Source organism: Erinaceus europaeus, chromosome 14 (genome assembly GCF_950295315.1).
Source record: "Erinaceus europaeus chromosome 14, mEriEur2.1, whole genome shotgun sequence".
In the NCBI taxonomy this organism is placed as follows: domain Eukaryota; kingdom Metazoa; phylum Chordata; class Mammalia; order Eulipotyphla; family Erinaceidae; genus Erinaceus; species Erinaceus europaeus.
In genome coordinates this window covers 45,592,002-45,614,032 of record NC_080175.1, presented here as the reverse complement: position 1 = coordinate 45,614,032, position 22,031 = coordinate 45,592,002, and the positions used below count along the sequence as shown (strand labels likewise).

General features: G+C 54.8%; 1 protein-coding gene across 8 annotated transcripts; it reads right to left on the bottom strand.

Moving 5' to 3' along the window:
* Window positions 1–413: 413 nt before the first annotated feature.
* On the bottom strand, window positions 414–17,011 carry CEP131 (centrosomal protein 131). 8 transcript variants are annotated; one of them, XM_060171802.1, is made up of 26 exons: window positions 16,803–17,007; window positions 15,493–15,687; window positions 11,597–11,691; window positions 11,029–11,143; window positions 10,724–10,851; window positions 10,414–10,527; window positions 8,073–8,231; window positions 7,437–7,557; window positions 7,188–7,304; window positions 6,936–7,068; window positions 5,993–6,066; window positions 5,477–5,659; window positions 5,063–5,233; window positions 4,894–4,992; window positions 4,693–4,818; window positions 3,562–3,678; window positions 3,375–3,477; window positions 3,067–3,268; window positions 2,800–2,907; window positions 2,608–2,725; window positions 2,458–2,532; window positions 1,948–2,090; window positions 1,699–1,876; window positions 1,418–1,614; window positions 732–813; window positions 414–662 (listed from the first exon to the last, which is right to left on the bottom strand). In XM_060171802.1, exons 2-26 carry the CDS (start codon window positions 15,670–15,672, stop codon window positions 612–614), a joined length of 3,189 nt encoding a protein of 1,062 aa, XP_060027785.1. In that variant the 5' UTR covers window positions 15,673–15,687; window positions 16,803–17,007; the 3' UTR covers window positions 414–611. The 8 variants fall into 8 exon arrangements, with proteins under 8 accessions (XP_060027785.1, XP_060027787.1, XP_016048750.1 ...); XM_060171804.1 differs by having other exon boundaries at window positions 414–658; XM_016193264.2 differs by having other exon boundaries at window positions 414–658; window positions 732–792.
* Window positions 17,012–22,031: the final 5,020 nt, after the last annotated feature.

Sequence of the window (22,031 nt, the reverse complement as noted above, 5' to 3'; positions counted from 1 at the left end):
GGATATTCCCCTCATGGTGCTCCCAAAAGGCAGCCTGGTCTTGAACCTGGATCCTCATAACTGGTCACCTGTACTCTGTTGGGTGCACCATCAATTCCCCAGTGCCCATCTCTTGAAGGTCAGTTACAAGCTGTCTACCTCCAGTTACAAGCTGTCTACCTCCCTCGGGAGGAACCCGAGGGTCTGGGGGTGAGGGTGGGGACAGGGTTGGTACAGCAGTAGCAGCAGATGGGTCGCAGTCCCTACAGGCAGAAGTGTCCTTCCTGGGCTTGGTATGAAATGGAGGTGAGTCTATGGTGACCATAAGGCCAGGCTGGAGGGGGAAGGAACACACTGTCATTCTGAGTAGAGGCCCTGGGGCTCTAGTGAGGGAAAATGGGTATGACCCGCAGCACAGAAACACAGTTCTACTGTTTAAAAAAAAAAAAAAAAAGACTTTACTGTAAGATTTCAGGAGGCTCTCACCCCTAGCCAGGGCAGGGCCAGGTAAGGAGGGGACGGCAGGGCCCAGAGGAACACAGCAGGGGCCACCAGGCAGCACCTCCTTCCGCACAGCCTGACACCTTGTGTCCATGTTACGGGCAGCGTCACTTGGTGCTGGAGCCCAGTACTCAGTGCTCCTCCAGAAGCTCCTCAAGGTGGTCCGCTCGCTTCATGGCTGCCTGCAGCATACACGGGTCAGCACTCCTACTCTGAGCACCCCATCCCACACAGCCGCCGCAGGCACCCACCTCATGCTGCTTCCGGAGGCTGCTCACTGCCTCCTCCTTCTTGGCCAGTGCCACCTTCACCCTAAGGACAGCACGGTGGCCTCTGAGTCCGGGTGTGGGGAGTGACAATAATGCCCAAAAGGGAGAGGCCCCCACTGTATTGAAGAAAGCTTTGGGGGGACAGGTGGTGGCGCAAGTGGTTAAGTGCACACATTACAGTGTGCAAGGACCTGGGTTCAAGGCCATGGCCCCCACCTGCAGGGGGAAAGCTTCACGAGTGGTTCAACAGGTCTGCAGGTGTCTTTCTGTCTCTTTTTCTCTCTATCTCCCCTTTCCTTCTTAATTTCTTTCTGTCTCCATCCAGTAATAGAAAGATTTTTAAAAAAGAAAGAAAGCTTTGGCCCTGTGGTCGCTTTCTGTCTCCCTGCCTCTCTGTCTCTGTCTCTGGAAAACAATCCTAAAGCGCTGAGCCCCAGAAACAACCAAGCAACTGGGCTCTGAACTAAGGGCAAGTGACCTTCCCCTACATCCTCCCCTCCCAGGGTCCCTGGTAGGGTTGGGCCCAGGGGAGGGACAGCACACATACACACACACACACACACACACACACCCCCGCCAATGGGGTGTCTAAGTCTAGCGTTCACAAGAGGCTAGCTCCAGGCCCTGCCCCAAGCAGGTGCTAAGAGGGCCTCAGAGACCTGGCCTACCTCCTGTGCACGGCCTCCAGCTCCGCCTGCCTGTCGCGCGTCAGTTGCTCCAGCTCCAGCTGCTGGCGGGTACGTAGTGCAGCCAGCTCGGCCCTGAGCTGCCTGTTCTCCTCCTCGGAGGCTGCCAGTCGGCCGGTGAATTCCTGGTGCAGGACCTGGGCCAGGCCACTCCTCTCAGCCGTCAGCTGCTCGTTCACCTGGTGGCCGGGGGCATGAACCGTCAGTGGGGTGCTGGGTGCCCTGAGGTGCCCACCCACCTACCCACCCAGTGCCCTGCTCACCGCTCGCGTGTCAGCCAGTTCCTTTTCCTTTTGCCTCAGCAGTGCCTGCAGGCGCCCAGCCTCACCCTCAGCCTCCCCAAGCTGCCCTTTGAGCTGCGTGCACCGTTCCTGCAGTTGCCGTTCAGAGCGCTCCAGCTCTGCCAGCTCTGCCTCGTACTTGTCCCGTAAGCGCTGGATGCTGTGGGCCAAGAGGCAGGTCAGCAGGTGCCCCCTGCACTGTGCCCGGCTCCCTAGGACTGGTGGCCTCACCGGCTCTCCGCAGCCCTCTCGCTCTCCTCCCGGGCCAGCGTGGTGTCAGCCTCTAGCCGCCGGATCACCAGCTCAATCTCCTGGTCCCGGCCCCGCCGGATCTCTTCCTTCAGCTCCTGCTCCCGGCTCAGCAGCCAGGCTTCCTGGGGGCATGAGAGGAGGGAGTGAGCTGCCACTCTGGTGCCTCACTCTGGGCCAGATCCCGCAAATCCTAGGGCTGAGGGTGCTATACTGGCCCAGGAGGCAGTGGTAGAGGGCACTGAGTCCACACCCGTACCTGTGCTTGACACTGGTCACTCAAGCAGAGGTCTATCCTCTCACAGGGGACCCACAGGCCATCCAGTGACTGCAGGAGCAGCACCGCCCAGTATATGCCCAGAACTGCCAATCCCACCCCCAGTGAGACCATGATACCCAGAAATGTGCCCTGGAAGGAGGGGGCTGAGGAGTGGGGCCCTGGTATGGCACCAATGAATATTGGGTGCAGGTTGGCTAAGAGTGTGCCCCCACCTCCTTCTTGGAGCAGTTGGCCTCCCACATCTGCCTCTCAACTTCCAGCTGTTCCTTCAGGGCCTTGAGCTCCATCTGGGGATGGACATCAGTGAGTCCCAGCAGGCAGCTAGAAATCCCACTCGGCCCAGCCCCCAGGGGCCTCCTAACCTGGTGGCGGCGCTCCTGCCCCTCTCTTTCCTTCTCAAACTCAGCCCGTAGGGCCCGGCCACCTGCTGCACTGCTCTCCTCCAGCTGCTGCTGCAGCTCTTCCAGCTCCGCGCGCTGCCTGCGGGGGCCAGAGGTCAGCACCAAATCGCACAAGAGGGTGGCAAGGGGAGGGACACCCAGGCCTGGGTGTACCTGGCGGCCTGCTGGCCCAGCCGCTCCTTCTCCTCGGCCACCTCACTGTAGAGCCGCCGTCGTTGCTGCTGCAGGGCCCGCTGCTCCTGCTCCAGGTGCTGCTCGAAGCTGCGTGCGGGATACCCGCCCTGCGGTCAGAGCCACCCAGGGGCAAACCTCAGGAGCCTCCCTGCCTGGGTCAGCACCCCAGGACAGGAGGATGGTGCTGCCTACCTGGCCTAGGTGGCCCCTCCCCCGCCCCCTTCTGGGCTGACCCATGGCACCCACCGCTGCTGGGCACGCTCCCGCTCCTGCTGGCCCAGAGCCTCCTTCTCGCTCTCCAGCTGTGCACGCAGCTCCTCTGCACGCCGGCTGTACTGCTGCGCCGCCCGCTCCTCTGCCTGCTGTAGCTCTGCCGCGTGCAGTCCCTGCAGCCTCTTCACCTCCTGCTTGTGCTTGGTGATCAGCTTCTGGATTTCAGGCTCCAGGCCTGGGGGGTGGGGGGGGGGGTGGAGGGGTGGGCAGCAAAGGCTGCAGGGATCTCATCCGCTCTGAGGACCCTTGGTCCCATCACCCCCTGGAGGAGGGGACCCCACCTCTAACAGTGATCTCCTTGATTTTGCGGGTTTTCTCATTGATCCACTTCTCCCGCCTCACCTTCTCGGTGGCGCTCATCAGCTCTTTGAGCTTCTTGATCTCCTGTCATCCAGAAAGTGGGTGGTAGGTGGGGAGGTGCCTAGACACAGGCTCAGTGCCTCCCCCCGCACCCCCCGAGGCACACACCAGCTCATGCTGTTCCTGCATCTGGGCTGCCCTTTCCTTGTGCCTCTGGTCTCCCAGCTTCAGCTCAGCCACCAAGGTCTCGCACTTCTGGCTCAGGGCCTTCTTGTCCTCGATCAGCTATGGGCAGATGGGGCAGGGGGTCTAGGGATATGGCATTGGGGCAGCATGTAGAACACATATGCTGAGGCTCTAGGGGCCATGGGTTCAAGCCCCAGCTCCACCTATGCCAGTGCTGAGCAGTGCTCTGGTCTGTCTCCTCGTGAAAATAAATGACTGAATCTTCAGAAAGCAAACAGAGTGAGAGGAGACGTTTGGTGGGCTGTAGCCCTGGGCCCCCAGTTCCCTTTTCCCAGGGAGACTAGGACCAGAAAGGCTGGGCCCCAATCCATAGCCTCCCCCACTCCCTGAGTGTGAGAGGACCTGGTGGGGGTGCCTACAGGGAGGGCTGAGGGACCCCTCGCTCACCCCACTCATACAGACCTCTGACTGCCCTGCCCTCCCAGAGCAGAGAAGGCCATTCTCCTGGAATACAGATGGCCAGGAAGGGGGTGCAGTTCCCCACAGGGCAGGGCCATGGAAGAGGAAGGAAGGGCGAGGTGAAGAGTGGGCCCCGGGAGTCGGACGGTAGTGCAGTGGGTTAGGTGCATGCACATGGTGCCAAGTGCAAGGACCGGCATAAGGATCCCAGTTCGAGATCCCACCTGGGGGAGTCACTTCACAAGTGGTGAAGCAGGTCTGCAGGTGTCTATCTTTCTCTCCCCCTCTCTGTCTTCCCTTCCTCTCTCCATTTCTCTCTGTCCTACCCAACAACAATGGCATCTATAACAACAACAATAACCACAACAAGAGCAACAAAGGGGAAAAAATAGCCTCTAGGAGCAGTGGATTCGTGGTGTAGGCACCAAGGCCCAGCAATAACCCTGGATACCAAAAAAAAAAAAAAAAAAAAGAGTGGGCCCCACTAGGGGGGACTGATGGGGCTGGGTGCCTCAAATCTAGTGCTGCAGAAAAAGATACTGCCCTCTTCCACAGAGGAAGAGGTACAGTGAGAGAGGTCGGGGTTCTAGGGGTCTCTATGACATGGGGTGACCCACCTCACCCAGCTCGAGGCCCCACTGTCCCCTTCATCACCTGGTCGATGAAGGCCAGATGGCGCTGGATAGTGGCCTCATAGTGCTCCCTCTGTTGCCCCAGCTGCCGCCCTAGTTCCCGCTCCGTGTCCTTGACCCTCCTGGCGGTGAGGTCCCGCTGCTGTGCCTGAGGGGAGAACACAGGCCTGAGCAGGGTGGGGGGCAGCCACTAGGACCCGCAGGGGGGTGGAGGAGGCTATACCAGTGCTCTCTGCAGCAGCCCCACAGCTCGCCGCTTCTCCTCCACCTCCAGCCGAAGCTGCATCCCCATGCTGCTCGCCTCTGCAGTGGGCTCCGGCCCCTGTGGGTGGGAGGTGTCAGGTGGGCCTGCTTGCCTGAGGATGCCACTCCCCCTCCTGTGTGCCCTCCACCTGTGGGGCCGAGGCTGGCCTCTCCTGGCCTGCCTGTTCCATCTCGTCTAGGAAGCTCATGATGCTCTGCAGCTTAGCCTCAGAGAGCAGGGTGCCTGCTCCGGGGGGCTCCGCTGCCCCCAGCTGCCTGAAGTGCTCTAGGTTGTCTGCTGTCAGGGAGCTGGACTCCTCCTGTGGGTGGCAGGGCCTTAAGGTCACCTTCCAGGCCTGTAGAGGTCCAGGGAGGGCAGAAGGCAGGGGGGACAGGCAGCCAAGGAGGGTCTGGGAGAAGAGCAGAAGCCACTGGCCACCCCCTGGGGGTGTTGTCTGTGGATGCCCCCATCATCCCCCCCAGGGATCCCGTGGAAAGCTGGAGATCCACCAAAGCCTAAAGTGAGGGGCATTGGCTCTCCTGCCCACTGGCCGCACCGGCACCTCATCGGTCCAGGTGTATCTGTCCTTGGAGTAGGCCCGGGGCCAGGGAAGTGGCTCCGGCTCCTCCTCCAGGAGCCTCAGTGTGGCCAGCAGATCTTGCAGGGCCGCCTGGGGCTTGGCCGTGTAGATAGCAGGTGCCTGTGGCTCCAAGTCCTCAGCAGCTGCAACCCAGGAGCTGTTGTCCTAAAGTGGGAGGGAGGGAGAAGTGGGCCAGGCCTAGGGGGCACGGCCTCCTGGGGCCCAACAGGGAGCCCCTCTCAGCCACAGGCCTCCATCTCCAGGGAACAGGAAGGGTGGGTGAGATGGGGCCTGGACTCAGTTCCCAGCAGCTGGGGAGCTGGGGGCCTTGGTGTCACATGAACATCTGAGCACCCAGCTGCTTTGGGGGTACAGACAGGAGACCCCCCCTCCCAGAGCAAATCTATGAGCCTGTCCCCACCAGGCTCAAGCACCCACTTCTGGTAGCCCTGCCTGGTGTGAGTGACCAAGGAAGGGATATGAGTGAGGGTCCCCAACCTTGAACTTGTCCTCCAGAAGCGACTGGGGCTCTGGTAATGGGTCAGAGCTATGTTGGCGGGGGTCTTCCATGCCTGCGGTGCAAAAGGGGGCCCCCTATAGTCAGGACACAAAGCTGCCCCACTTGGGTGTTACCTTCTTTTCTTTTTAATTAAATTTTTTTTTTTTTTTAAAAAAGCATTTATTTGGGCCTGGGTAGTGGCGCACCTGGTTGAGCGCACATGTCACAATGCGCAAGGACCCAGGTTCAAGCCCCCAGTCCCCACCTGCATGGGGGAAGCTTTGCAAGTGGTGAAGCAGTGTTGCAGGTGTCTCTCTGTCTCTCTCCCATCTCTACCACCCCCTTCCCTCTCATTTTCTGGCTGTCTCTATCCAATAAATAAAGATGTTAAAAAATAATTTTTTAAAAGTATTTATTCCCTTTGTTGCCCTTGTTTTATTGTTGTAGTTATTATTGTTGTTATTCATGTCATTGTTGTTGGATAGGACAGAGAGAAATGGAGAGAGGAAGGGAAGACAGAGGGGGAGAGAAAGATAGATACCTGCAGACCTGCTTCACTGCTTGTGAAGCGACTACCCTGCAGGTGAGGAGCCAGGGGCTTGAACCAGGATCCTTATGCCAGTCCCTGCGTTTTGCGCCCGCCACCTGCACTTAACCTGCTGTGCTACCGCCCAACTCTTGGGTGTTACCTTCTTAAGGAGGCAATTAAGTGTGGAGGAGCCAGAGGCAGGGATGGAGGGGATGCACAGAAAAGGCACTGGATACTGTTGAATGTAAAACATTAATTCCCCAATAAAGAAAAAAAAAAAAGGATAGGCACTGGAGCCCTGCCCTGTGGGCTGGACGCTGGAGGGGACTGTGCTGTGGAGGGTAAAGCAGCTGGGTCCGCTGCCTTCCTGGAGAGGGTGGTCAGATGGAGTGCTTGCACATGGGGTCACTCACCAGTGTTGTTGGCTTTGTGGGGTTTGCCGGGGACACTGCCCTGCCCCGGGGAAGCCTCCTGTGGGGGCTGCAGCCCCCTCGGCAGCCTAAGCTCCTCGTCGCCTGACTTCTGGGCTCGTTTCTGCTGTAGCTCCTGCCGTAGGCGGGAGCACAGTGAGCAGCCTGCCCTGTGGGGAGCATGGCCCGTACACCCAGTTGAGCTGCCCAGGGTGCAGTGACCCTGTGAGTGGGGTCCTGGCGTGGTCACTGCACCTGAATGGCTGCCTGCCTGGCCTGGCGTGCCTTCTCCTCCCGGGCCTTCCGCCGGGTTGTCTCCTTCTGCTGGTGCAGATCCAAAAGATTCCCCTCCTTCTGTCGCTGGCGCCGCTCCTGTGCAGAGGGTGTAACTGGGAAACAAGGTCTCCTGACACAGACCTGTTCCCCCTGGCCTGATACCTTCTGCCTCACAGAGGACAGGACCCCCGGGTGGCCAATGTCCAGGGAGCAGCCCCTGCAACTCACTTCCCGCTTAGATGCCAGTAGGTGCTCCAGCCTGGAAGTCCCCTGCCTGTGGCGCCGCTGAGCCTGCCTGCGGTACCAGCACTGGATGGTGACTGCGGCCTGGTTTACCTGGTGTATGAACCTGCAGGACGGCAGAACTCAGCACCCCAGTGGGTCAGGTGGCTGGGTGACACTGACATCTGGCTGTGTGTGAACGCACAGGCGACGACACATGCCAGTCATGGTGGGAAGTAGCCACCCAGGCCAGAGCTGGTACAGCACAGCCCAGGACCTTCTGGAGGAGTGAGGTGTTCAGTTGGGGAGTGAGGGGGACAGGGTGGGATGTCCCTGACCTAGAAGGTTGTGTCAATGATGTGTCAACGCCCATGGAAGTATAAGTGCAAGTGGGCATAGCCATTGGTGTATAAATAACACTTAAGAGACAGAGGACCTTAATTGACTCTGGGGCACCCGCCAGGCCTGGATGCCACAGAGCTTCCCTGAGTCAGTGTGATAGTTTGGGGACACTCAGCAGATGCACCTTTCAGGATGTTTTGCCCAACTGGAGTCACAGCGCCCATAGCCTCCTCAACCTTAGAATCTAAAGTGACATTTCTCTCAGAGCTGGGGCCCCCTCCCACCCCTGCCTGCTGTCACCTCTCAGCCTCCTCCTCTGTCACCTCCTTCCGTTTTAGGAGGCTGGCAGTGGCCCCCATGTTGTTCTGGGCCACCTGCTTGCTGCTGGCTAGATTCTTCTGAGGCTTCCGGAAGCTGCTGCTCTCATGGCCCTCATCTGTAGCTGCCTTGACAATGTTGCTAAAAGAAAGGGCAGGGGAGAAAACAGTGGTTATGCAACAGGCTCTCATGCTTGAGGTTCTCAGGTCCCAAGTTCAATCCCCAGTATCACCCTATAGTTTTTAAAAAAAATTTTTAGTATTGTATAGAGACAGAAAAAAAAAAATGAGAGGGAGGGGAAGAGGGAGAAAGAGAGAGATCTGCAGCACTGCCTATGAAGCTTTTCCCTTACAAGTGGGGACTGGGGGCTTGAGCCCCAATCCTTGTGTGTTGTAACATCTATACTCAACCAGGTACGGCTACTACCTGCCCCCCCCCCCCCCGCACCACCATAAACCAGAATTGAGCAGTAGCCTGGTCTTTCTCTTTGTATCTCTCATTAAGTAAAGTAAGTAGGGTGGGGGCCAGGTGATAGTGCACTAGGTTAAGTGTACATAGTATGAAATACAAGGATACTGGTTTGAGGGTGGGGGTAGATGGGGGGTGGGGATGCTTCACAAGTGGTGAAGCATGCCTGCAGGTGTCTCTCTTCCTCTCTCATTTTTTTTTTTTTTTTTTTTTTAGTATTTATTAATGAGAAAGACAGGAGGAGAAAGAACCAGACATCATCCTGGTACATGTGCTGCCAGGGATTCAACTCAGAACCTCATGTTTGAGATTCCAATGCTTGATCCACTGTGCCACCTCCACCTCCTGTATATCTCTCAGTCTCTCTCTCTCTCTCTCCACCTCCCCCTCTCCTCTCAATTTCCCTCTGTCCTATCCAATAAAATGGGAAAAATGGCCACCAGAAGCAGTGGATATGTAGTGCTTGGTACCGAGCCCCAGTGATAACACTGGAGACAAAAATAAAATAAGTAGGGCTGGGGAGATAACATAGTGGTTATACAAAAGGACTTTCATGCCTGTAGAGCACTAAATGTCCTAGGTTCAATCACCAGTACTGCCATAAGCCAGAGCCAAGTTGGGCTCAGTTAAAATAAACAAGTAGGTAAATTAAAAAATAAAATACAAGGGGGCCGGGTGGTGGCACACCCAGTTTGGCACACAAAGTACACAAGGATCTGGGGTCAAGCCCCCATCCCCCATTTGCAGAGGGGAAGATTCACAAGCAGCAAAATAGGTATGCAGGTGTCTGTCTTTCTTTCTCCCTAACCCCCACTCTGCTCTCAATTTCTCTGTTCTCTCTGTCCTATCCAATAAAATGAGAAATGAAAAAAAAAAAAGGTCACCAAGAGCAGCAGATTCATAGTGCAGGCATAGAGCACCATCAATAATCCTGGAGGCAACTTTTCCAAGCTTTGGGTCCATGATTGCTCAACAATTTGTTTGGCTTTGTATGTTAATTCTCTTTTCAGTCACCAGGTTCCAGGTGTCATCAGGATGCCGGCCAGACTTCCCTGGATTGAAGACCCCACCAATATGTCCTGGAGCTCAGCTTCTCCAGAGACCCACCCTACTAGGGAAAAAGAGAGAGGCAGACTGGGAGTATGGACCGACCAGTCAATGCCCATGTTCAGCGGGGAAGCAATTACAGAAGCCAGACCTTCTACCTTCTGCAACCCACAATGACCCTGGGTCCATGCTCCCAGAGGGATAGAGAATGGGAAAGCTATCGGGGGAGGGGGTGGGATATGGAGATTGGGCGGTGGGAATTGTGTGGAGTTGTACCCCTCCTACCCTATGGTTTTGTTAATTAATCCTTTCTTAAATAATAATCCTGGAGGCAATAAAATATTTTTTAAAAAAGGGGTAAGAGGGGCCAGGTGGTGGCACATCTGGCTAAGTGCACACATCACAGTGCGCAAGGACCCGGTTCAATCCCCTGGTCCCCACCTACAGAGGGGGTGAAGCATGAGTGGTAAAGCAGAGCTGCAGGTGTCTCTGTCTCTCTCTCTCTCCCCTGCCTCAATTTCTGTCTCTATCCAATAATCAATCAATTAAAAAAAAAGGGGGGGGGTAGGAAGAGTCAAAGGTTGGTCCTACAGCAACCTTGGGGTCGGGGGCTCACAGTGGCTGCTGGACCCTCCCCTGTGACCCATGACAGCGGGAGCCACTGCTCAGCTCAGAGCCCAGGCTCCCTCTGTGGCTCTGGATATGGCCAGGGGCTGGACGCACCATACACTGGCTGTCTGGCCTGGTGTGTGTGTGATTATGTGGTGGTGGGTCCCTGCTGAGCAGGGTAGGTGGTGAGGGGCCTCACTTGAGGGGCGAGGAGGTGTGGTTGGAGCTCTTGGGGGGTGGCGCCTTTTCAGCGGGGCTGTGCTGGTTGTGCACCATGGCCATCACACGGTTGCCCACGGCTGCCTTGCTGCTCCTGCAAAAGACAGATGGTGGGAGGGGGCGGGCCTCGTCTGAGCGTCCTTCACCCACTGCTGATTGCCCCAGATCACCTGCCCAGGTCCCCAAGCTGCAGCACCTGTCCACAACTCAGTGCCAAGCACTCTGGTGAACAAGTCAAAAACGAGCACAGTAGACCCCTAGGAGATGGGGGGTGGGGTGTGTGTGTGTACCTGTTGTTGGCTGTGAAGCTGGGGGACAAGGCCACTGAACACTCTCTCCTTTGAGGGCCTGCAGGTGCATCCATAGTGCTGGGACTCTGGGTGCAGGACATCAAGGTGACAGCCCTAGGCTGCTCGTCCTGTGCAGAGAGGCCCTCAGCCCACGAGCCACACCTCACCACTGACACCCCACCCTACCCCCACAAACAGGAGGGGCAATGGGAGTTCTTTGCTCCTCCTCACAGAAGAACAAGGAGGGGGGCAGTGTTATCCCTCCAGGACAGGAGGCCCTGGAGGTGCTGGGGCAGCTGCCTTACCAGGATGTTCCAGGTGGCACCTTGCTCACTGGGAGCCTTGCCCAGGCTGCCCAGCCTCTTCTGGCTACTGGGGCTCCCCTCAAACAGGGCCAGGAAGTCGGGGGACTCTGCTGGCCTGCATTGGAAAAATCAGGGGCAGGGCAGGGATAAAAGGCATAATGGTTATGCAAAGAGACTCTTGTGCCTGAGGCTCCAAAGTCCCAGGTTCAATACCCTGTACCAACATAAACCATAGCTGAATAGTGCTCTGGTTAAAAAAAAAAAAAAAAAAAGTCAGGAACAGTCATCTAGGCTAGGAGGGACGGTGACCCTGTAACCCCAGCACAATGGCCTGGAGGTTCTGGCATGGCGGGAAGCCTAGGGGAGAGGTATCCACAGGAGCCACAGTGAGCAAGTGGTGTGCTGACCACACAACCACCCCTTAGCCGGGAAAGAGCCTTGAGGATGGCTCTGGGTCCTGCTGTGCCTATGTGACACTCACACCCACCCCCAGCCAATGTCCACACAGGTGTGGCTACAAAGGGCTCCAAGCACACCTGAGCATTCAGGATGCCGTGTGTGGGCTCACCTGAGGGGGCTGCTCCACACCCGGGGCACCTGGGTGGCACTGTTGGATCTGCGTAGGTTGTTGATGGCCCTCGAGCCTTCGGGCACCATGGCCTCCTGCAAAAAAAGGGGGACTCCATGATGTGGCCAGGCCTTGCCTGAGCTGAGAACACAGGGGCATGGCAGTGGGAGAGTAGTTGGAGTAGTGGCTGTGAGTGCTGAGCCTGGCCTCCAAGAGCCCCACTGTGCTCCCAGGAAGATGGCTATGCATGCCCACAGGTGGGGGCCAGTGGGAGTGTGTGAACTCTGGCCTGGAAAACTGTGACACTGACCCATGTCCCCACCCACTACTGGAATTGGGTATCTCGCCCCCTCCAGTCCTCCCTACCCAATCTCAGCCTCTTCCTATCAGCATGGGACAGAGACACCTGTGGGGAGGTGTATGGCAAAGGCAGAGAGACCAGCTCGGCCAGCGTATCATCAAAGGGAATGGGAAGGCTGGGGAAGAGAAGGCCACCTGCACAGGCGATGCCATGGGTGGGACCGATCCAGACCACAGACAGATCAGTGCCATGGGCGGGGGCAGCATACCACACACACCATGTGACACTGAGAGCCACATGGTGCTGCCTAGCCACCATCCTGCCAGCCCAGGCATGGCACCATCATAGCCAGTGACTAAAGGCTGCAAGTCTAAAGAGACAAACCCACTGAGTGCAGGGTGTGAGCTGCCTTAAGGGGGTGGGAGGAAACAGGGGCCATAGCTAAGGCCCAGTGGAGGGGCTAGGGGGTCCTCAGGATGCTGAAGGGTGAAGGGGCAGGCAGGGGGCTTTGCGGTGACTGGTGGGGACACAGAGCCAGCATGGTTGCACACTGACACTAGGGGTGCTGACTGTGGTGCACCAGGAGCCCTTAGGTTATTCTCCCACTTCCCTGTAGAGAAAAACAGCTTCACTATCAAAGGAAAAGCCACATTCCAGCAGAGGATGGCCTCAGGGACGATGACCAAATGCCACAGGGCCTGGGAACTTTAAGCAGAAGAAACCTACGTCTTCAAATTCCAAATACTTCTGAACCCTGGAGACAAGCAAACCAACCCACAGGAAGGACACTGGCGTAGTCCCAATGATGCCATGTTAGGCCCCTCATTCCCCCACCCCCACCCCATGGCTGTTCTAGAACAACATCGGGTCTTTTCTGACTAATGGGCATTGTTTTGGACTTTGAGGAACACAAAAAAGCATCAGCAGTAAACTAAAGCCACTAACTACTCCTAAGAGGATCCTCTCTGGGCTGGTCAGGGCTAACTCAGTTGTGTACGCACACAACCCATTTAAGAAGCACATCCCCAAACCATGGGACCATCAGAATAGGAAGATGAATGCATTTGGGCAAGGCCAGCATGGCAGGCTGCACCCACAACAAGGCCCAGCAGAGTGTGGGGGACACTGGGGTCTGGTAGGGAAGTGAGGAAGATAGAAGGTTTGGGGAATAGAGCCCTTGCCCTGGGGGTGAAGTCACAACTCCCAAGGCCTTTGGATGAGGGGGGCTGAGAAAGGGTAACACCTATAGGTTCTCCAGGTGCCTAAGCCAGCGACCAGTGACCAAGCCAGCCTCATGGAACAGAGAGAAGGAAGCCTGTGGACAGGGGCGGGGCAGAGCCTGGGTCAGAATGTGATCTGAAAATGCCCAAGACCAGCATGTAGTGGGCTGCAAGGATAAGCTGGATGGACAGAGAGAACCAATTCTGCGGACCAGTCCAACAGAGCACACTGACTTAGATATAGTGACATTGGGGACATTCAAGGGAACAGACCTCTCCCCTCACACAGCAAGGAGGGTGATGGGGCAAGAGGTCCCAGCTTAGGAACCAGGATCCTTGTGAGCCTCTGGTTATAATAGGGGCACACTGGTCACCCCTTGTGAAGAATAAAACATGAGGCCATGGGTGTATGTGCAAAAAAAGCCATAAGCAGGTGGTATTCATCAACTCATGTCAGGCACAGAGAGCACAGCCAGCAGTCCTCAGCATTAAAAACAATACCTACAGCAGCCAAGGAGCTGGTACAGTGACCAGAGTGCTGCTCCTGCTTCTCCTTCCTCTCCTCTATCATTAATAAATAAATAAATAAATCCTTGCCTGGCAGTGGGGGATAGGGGTAGCATCTCTCAAGTTGGGGAGAAGATGGTTTTGCAAGACTTTCATGCCTGAAACTCAATTCCTGGCATCACTAGGAGCCAGAATTGAGCAGTGCTCCCGTTAGAAAGAAAAGTGGCTCCTATTTATGTGCTAAAGGGAGCCAGGAAGAAGGCTGGTTTAATCTCTGCTGGCTTTTTTTTTTTTTTTTGCCTCCAGGGTTATGCTCCTGGAGGCCATTTTTTCCGTTACCCTGGTTGTTTTACTATTGCTGTGGTTATTATTATTGTTGTTATTGATGTCGTCATTGTTGGATAGGATAAAGAGAAATGGAGAGAGGAGGGGAAGACAGAGAGGGGGAGAGAAAGACAGACACCTGCAGACCTGCTTTATCACCTGTGAAGAGACTCCCCTGCAGGTGGGGGGGTGGGGGCTCGAACCAGGATCCTTCCGCCAGTCCCTGCGCTTTGTGCACCGTGCGCTTAACCCACTGCGCTACTGCCCAAGCCCCACTCTGCTGGCTTTTGACATGGGCTACTTTCAAAGCTCAAAGGTCTCCAGTAGAGTTGAGAAGGGAGGTCAGCTGGAGTCAGCCTCCACCCCATTCCTGTGGTTGAGCCACCCTCATTGCTCCCAAAGTACTGGTGTAGGGAAGCCCAACACTCACACTGTCAACCTGGCCTTTCACAGTCAGACTGACTCAGGGAGAGGGTGAGTAGGGAATGCAGAGGTTGGGGGAGTCAGGGGACAAGGTTACTCTGTCTTTTTCCCTTTTAATCACAGGTAGAAACAGTGAGGGAAGAAAAGGAGGGATACCCCAGCACTGTTCTAACTGATCGCGAAGCTTCCCTGGTGTGTGCTGCTCCCACATGGCACCAAAGGTTGGATGGAACCTGGGTCCTCACTCACAGTAATATGTGTCTTCTACTGGGAGGCTGAGCTGACCCCTGGCTCTTACTTATTTTATACATGTATTTATTTATTTATTTTTAAATATTTATTTAGTTTCCCTTTTTTCGCCCTTGTTTTATTGTTGTGGTTATTATTGTTGTTATTGATGTCATCATTGTTGGATAGGACAGAGAGAAATGGAGAGGAGGGGAAGACAGAGAGGGGGAGAGAAAGACAGACACCTACAGACCTGCTTCACTCCCCTGCAGGTGGGGAGCCGGGGGCTTGAACCAAGATCCATGAGCCGGTCCTTGTGCTTTGCACCACGTGCGCTTAACCCACTGCACTACTGCCCGACTCCCTAGACATGTATTTATAGCGAGATGCTGAGGGACCAGAGTACTACTCAGCTCTTGAACCTGGGACCTCAGAATTTCAGACATGAATGCCTAAGAATTCAAAAAAATCCACGGGCCAAAGAGCTGAGTGGTAGCGCCCAGCGGGTTAAGCCCACGTGACGCCAAGCACAAGGACCAGCTTAAGGATTCCGGTTCGAGCCCCCGGCTCCCCACCTGCAGGGGAGGTGCTTCACAAGCGGTGAAGCAGGTCTGCAGGTGTCTATCTTTCTCTCCCCCCGTCTTCTCCTCCTCTCTCCATTTTTCTCTGTCCTATCCAACAACGACAGCAATAACAACAACAATGATAAACAAGGGTGGCAAAAAGGAAAAAAATTAAAAATAAATAAATAACATTTAAAAAAAAAACCCACGGGCCAGTACATGGGTCAAGAAAGCCTCAGAAGCTGCCCTTGACTGCCTGTGAGCCAGCTCCTGGCCTGGAAGGTGAACCCCTTGCTCAGTGGTGTGTCCCCTGCCCCCCAGGTCACTCACCAGTGCCCTCTTCCTAGATTCGCTGCCTGCGACCACAGAGATGGATCGGGTGAGAGGCTTGGGGGCCGAGGCGCTGTTGGGGCGCTGGGTCATGGGTGGAGGAAGGCCTGTTAGACTCAGGTCCACACTTTCTGGGCAACACCCCACAGGCCCAGCAGGGCTGGTCCGATGGCCTTTCATGGTAGACTAGCTGGCCTGAGCAGGAAGGAGAAGATGCAATGAGAGTGGGGCTGGCACCTGGGCACTGCTGGTCTAGGTTGAGGCAGGCTGTGTCAGCCTCCGCAGCAGAGGAAGGAGCCTGGAGTGCCAGGTAATGCCTCCCTGGGTTGGGGGTGAGGCTGTCTGAAGCAAGCAGATGTGAGGACAACCATGTCCTCCTCTCCTGTGACAAGTGCTTCCCCTGGCTGAATTTGTTTTATTCTTCTGCCAAACTTAGGTAACTAAGCAGCCCCTGTCTTGCGTCAGTAAGACTGGACACCAGAGAGGCGGCCCCTCCTGAGTTTGTACTGAGATGTTCTGCAGAAACCTGCTTAACCCTTCAGGGCCCAGTTCCCCAACCATTTCTGGCAGTGGAACCCCTCCTGTGAACACACAGAAGCTTCCAGGAGAAGGCATCTGGGGGAGAGGGTCCCCCTCTACACCAACCCTTCCTCTTCCTGATACCTGAAGTTGGGATGATCCCAGGCTTGCAGGCCTCCCCCTTCACCCACCCTCTTGGGGGAAACTGCGAGGTGTGGCCTGACACCTCTGTGGCTGCTCTTCCCACTTGCTGTCTCCTGCACCCCAGGCCCCTACTCCTGGTTCAGGTGACCACGCACTGGCAACCCTGACCTGAGATCCCAGCTGTCGTTCTGTGAATGACTCAGTTGTGCCCTGCACCATTCTGAAGGGGACTTGGCTCTGAACACCCTGGGAGCCTTCCGGGCACTAGAACAAGTCCAAACGCTCAGACCCCCAGAGGAGACTCCACCAGGCTGGACACCTGCTGGTCCCTTGCCGACACCCTTGGGGGCTGGGGATGCACCAGGAATCACTCGGACAGAATTAGGAGGGTTGGGGCGCCCCCGGCCTCTAGGGGGCGGAGTCCGCCTGGCGCTTCCGGAATCGTCCTCGGCGCCTCTCCGTGGAAACCTGGGGGCCGGAGCCCAACGGCAGGGGAGTCCCTCCGGGGCGCGGAGCAGGGGTGCAGCCAAGCCCTCGGGGAGCCCCTGAGGGTGTGATTGCGAGTCCGACCCCGTGCCCCGCCCGCCGGCCCCGGCCCTCGCCCTCGCCGCGCACACTGTGCCCCGCGCGCGTCAGGGCGCCCTCACCTGCGGGCCGGGGCGCCGGGCGGAGGGCGGGGGACACGTTGACCGGGAGCGCGGGTCCACACCTCGGACCCGTGGCCTCGCGCCCTGACCCGGCGTCGCAGCAGAGGCCCACTGATAATGAGCCGACCCGCAGCGGAAGGTGGCGGCGTGCGCAGCTGCTAGCAACCAGCGCGTTCCCCTCCCCGTCCGCCCCGGAGGCCCGCCTTTCCTGCCCATGCAGCACCCCAATTGGCAATTGGCTGCTCGGCCTCCCGCACCGGCCTCTCTTGAGAGCTCATTGGGCGGCTCGGCTGTCTTTCGGAAAGTTCAAGCGTGGGCGGAGCTGGGGAAACGGAGAGAGCCTCCCCCCCCCCCCGAGGGGGGCCGATTGGACGAAGCGAGAGGGAGGCGGGACCCGAACTGGGCGTGTCCACCCCGTGCGGGCGGGTCGAGCTACCTCAAACCCCGCCCCCCCAGCCCGGGCCCACCCATACTGCGACGGTCCACTGGAGGACCGCATGCCTCCACATGGTTCAGCGCCCTCTCCGGTGCGCGTCTGGACACTGGGCTCCCTGTCCTGGAAGCCGAAGTCACTACAGAGGCCAGTGTTGCTGACTCCATCCTTTGCGCGCTTTGACTCCTTCAGTTTCTTCCCCCCCACCCCCCCACCGCGGGCCTCCAGAAGCCGCACCGCCCTCCTCCCAGCACCTACACCCTTCCCCTTCCCCTTGCCCTTTTCCTGCACCAGCGTCGCCAGATTGCAATCTAGCCGACAAAAATCACGCTTCATCCAACAACAAAGCAACATCAACAATGGCAATAATAACCGCAACGAGGCTGCAACAACTAGGGCAACAAAAAGGGGGGAAAATGGCCTCCAGGAGCGGTGGATTCATGGTGCAGGCACCGAGCCCAGCAATAACCCTGGAGGAAAAAAAAAAAAAAAAGAAAAAAAAATCACGCCTCATTTAAAGTGAGACTTGTCAGCACAGGGACCAAGAGATACTCACTGGGTAGTAGCAAGCCAGTCTTTCCATTGCATGGGGGCTCAGGTAGAAGCCTTGGCACCCCATGGGAGGTGCCTGACACTTTTTCTGAATGAAAAAGCAGGTCGGGGCAGTAGAATCTCATGCCCTTTATTGGTATATTCCCATGAGATGGTTGAGTCACACTGTCACTGAAGGAAGTTTCGGATCCAGCTTGGGACAGTTATGAATGCAACTGCTATGAACATTTAGCTTGGGTGAAGAAATACTTAGGGAAGGAATTCAGATGGCTGGGTGTGTATAACTTTGTATGAAACTTGTACCATTTACACCCACGCCAGCAGGTATGTTTTCTGGTTGGTGAGTAGTAGCATTAAAAAAAAAATTGTATTATATTTTCCCTTCTGTTGCCCTTGTTTTTTTTTTTTTGTCGTTGTTGTAGTTATTGATGCTGTCGCTGTTAGATAAGACAGACAGAAATGGAGAGAGGAGGGGAAGACAGAGATGGGGAGAGAAAGAGACAGACCTGCTTCACCGCCTGTGAAGCGACTCCCCTGCAAGTGGGGAGCCAGGGGCTCGAACCAGAATTCTCACGGCGGTCCTTGCGCTTCACGCGCGCGCTTAACCCACTGCACTACCGCTTGACTCCCAAATGGTAGCATTCTGTTATAGTTTGCATTTCCCAGTGACTAATGGCCACATTCTTTTGCCTTCCTAGGTGAAAGTCCTTTCACACCTTATGCCTACCTCCTAAATCTGGCTGATTGTTGAGTTTTCAGAGTGCTCTTGGTACAAGGTTCTTAGACATGCATTTTGCAAACATATTAGCCCAGTTTTGTTATTATTAATCAAAGCACTGCTCAGCTCTACCTTATGCTGATGTGGGGGACTGAACCTGGGACTTTGGAACCTCAGGCGTGAGTCTCTTTGCATAACCATTATGGCATCTGTTTAGCCCAGTTCTTGTCTCTATCCTTTGGCCATTCAGAATTCCTAAATGCCCAGTTCTTGTCTCTATCCTTTGGCCATTCAGAATTCCTAAATGCCGACAAAGCCAGTATTGGGTGGTGGCGCACCTGGTTGAGAGCACCTGCTACAATGCACAAGGCCTCGAGTTCAAGCCCCCAGTCCCCACCTGTAGGGGGAGCTTCATGAGCAATAAAGCAATGTTGGAGGTGTTTGTTTTTCTCCCTCTCTACTTCCCCCTCCATTCCAAATTTCTATCTCTATGCAAAATAAATTTAAAAACTACATGCTGACAAGGCCCAGTTTTTTCTTCTATTAAGGTGTGTTCTGAGGTGCCATTGCCTCATCCAACCACAGTGCTTGTGTATATCTGTGCTTGTGTAAGGCCTGAAGTGTGAAATCTTTTTAGCATGCAGTCAACCTGACGCTGTTGACTGGCTATGGAAGAAGGGCAAATGCTAGAAGAAGCATGCAGATGCCAAATTGTCCCAGTTCCAGACTGCTGGCTAGTGGTTCTGCATGTGTGATTCCTCCTGAACTGTCAGGCTCACAGTCATGTCTTGTTTAGTTCTAGTTAACAGAAAACTTTCAAACCAGGCACTGAGTCCTCTTCATTTTTTTTTATTGTTTTTTTTAAAGAGTTCTTTTAAAAAATACTTCATTTACTTATTCCCTTTTGTTGCCCTTGTTTTTTTTATTATTGTAGTTATTATTGTTGTAAAGAGAGAAATGAAGAGAGGAGGGGGAAGACAAAAAAGAAAGAGAGACAGACGCCTGCAGACCTGCTTCACTGCTTGTGAAGCGACTCCCCTGCAGGTGAGGAGCCGGGGCTCAAACCGGGATCCTTAAATTGGTCCCCTGCACTTTGCGCCACCTGCGCTTAACCCGCTGCACTACAGCCCGACTCCCTTTATTGTTTAAAATGTTTATTCATTCCCATTTGTTGTTCTTGTTTTATTGCTGTAGTTACTGTTGTTATATTGATGCCGTTGTTGGATAGGACAAAGAGAAATGGAGACAGGAGGGAAAGACAGAGACGGGGAGAGAAAGACAGACACCTGCAGACCTGCTTCACCGCCCGTGAAGTGACTCCCCTGCAGGTGGGGAGCCGGGGGGCTCAAACAGGGATCCTTACACTGGTCCTTGTGCTTTGCGCCACCTGCGCTTAACCCGCCCAACTCCCTTCATTAAAAAATATATATATTTATTTATTCCCTTTTGTTGCCCTTGTTGTTTTAATGTAGTTACTATTCAACAATAACTGTTGTTATTGCTTCGTCATTATTGGATAGGACAGAGAGAAATGGAGAGAGATGGGGAAGACAGAGAAGGGAGAGAAAGATAGATACCTGCAGACCTGCTTCACCACTTGTGAAGGAGCTGCCCTGCAGGTGGGGAGCCGGGGACTGGAACCAGTGATCCTTAGGCGGGTCCTTGAGCTTTGCGGTACGTGCTCTTAACTCAGTGCACTACCACCGGACTCCCCTCTTCATTCTTTTTAAAGATTATTGATTTTTTTGTCTTGGCTAGAGCTGACAAAAAATAGCTTATCTGGGTAATATACTGCTCCGTCATATGTGTGACCTAGGCTCGAGCCTGGCCTAACTACACCGGAGGAAACTTTGATGCTCTATCTTTCTCTCTCCCTCAACCTGGATGGGTGGGGGCAGAGGAAGTAGGTTCAGAGTGGTGAAGTCCTAGAGACAACCAAAAACTTACCCTGGCAGGGCTGAGGAGCCAGCACAATGGCTATGCAAAAAGCCTTTCATGGCTGAGGCACCAGTCTACACCACCGTAATAAGCCGGAGTTGAGCAGTGCTCTGATTTAAAAAATAAAACTTATATGGGCGGTAGCGCAGTGGATGAAGCACACGTGGCGCAAAGATCCCGGTTCAAGCTGTCGGCTCCCCACGTGCAGGGTAGTCGCTTCACAGGCAGTGATGCAAGTCTGCGGGTGTCTGTTTTTCTCTCCCTGTCTTCCCCTCCTCTCTCCATTTCTCTCTGTCCCATCCAACAACGACATCAATAACAACGATAATAATAACCAGAACAATGGTAAAACAACCAGGGTAACAGAAGGGAAAAAATGGCCTCCAGGAGCAGTGGATTCGTGGTTCAGGCAGAGCCCCGGCAATAACCCTGGAGGCAATAAGATAAAATAAAAATTATATATATATGGGGCTGGGGAGACAACACAATGGTTTTGCAAAGAGACTCTCATGCTTGAGGCTCCAAGGTTCCAGGTTCCATCCCAGCACCACCATAAGCCAGAGCTGAGCAGCGCTCTGGTCTCTTTCCTCTCTCTCTGTAACTCTCATTATATATATACACATATATATGGCAGGGTGGCAGTACATCAGATTAAATGCAGTGTGAAGTGCAAGGATCCTAGTTCGAGCCCCTGGATCTTCACCTGCAGGGGGGTTGCTTCGCAAGCGAAGCAGGTCTGCAGGTATCTATTTTTCTCTCACCCGCCTTTCCCCATCTCTCGAAATTTCTCTCTCCTATCAACAAAAATGGAAAAAGATAACTACAGGAACAGTTTATCTGTGGTGCAGGCACCGAGCTCCAGTGATAACTCTGGAGGCAAATAATAATATCAGGGGGTCAGGCAGTAGCGCAGTGAGTTAAGTGCACATGGTGCAAAGCAAGGACTGGTGTAAGGATCCCAGTTGAAGCCCCAGGCTCCCCACCTGCAGGGGAGTCGCTTCACAAGCGGTGAAGCAGGTCTGCAGGTGTCTTTCTCTCCCACTCTCTGTCTTCCCCTCCTCTCTCCGTTTCTCTCTGTCCTACTGAACAACAACAGCAATGAAAACAAAGGCAACAAAAGGGAAAAAATAGTCTCCAGGAGCAGTGGATTCATAGTGCAGGCACCAATCCCCAGAGATAACCCCCGGAGACAAAAATATTAACAATAACAGTAATTAAACCGAAACATCCTGGTGAACACTTTTGACTTGCATTTTTTTCCCCCCACTGTTAAGGTTTCACTCCTCCAGGGCTTTTTCAGAGAGAGAAGATAACACAGCACTGAATCTTCCTTCAGTGAGGAGTGTATATGGGAGGCAGGCTTGAATCTGACATATGTAACAAAGCAGTGCATTATCCAGGTGAGCTATCTTGCCAGTCCCTGACCTACAAAAAATTGTATGTGTCTTATGCATATATACAAACTTCAGCATCAACTTGCTGCCATCTACCAAAAAACAAAACAAAACAAAAAAAAAAAGGGGCTAGGCAGTGGCTCATTAGGTTAAGCACACATATCACTACCACCAAAAAAAAAAAGAAAGGGAAA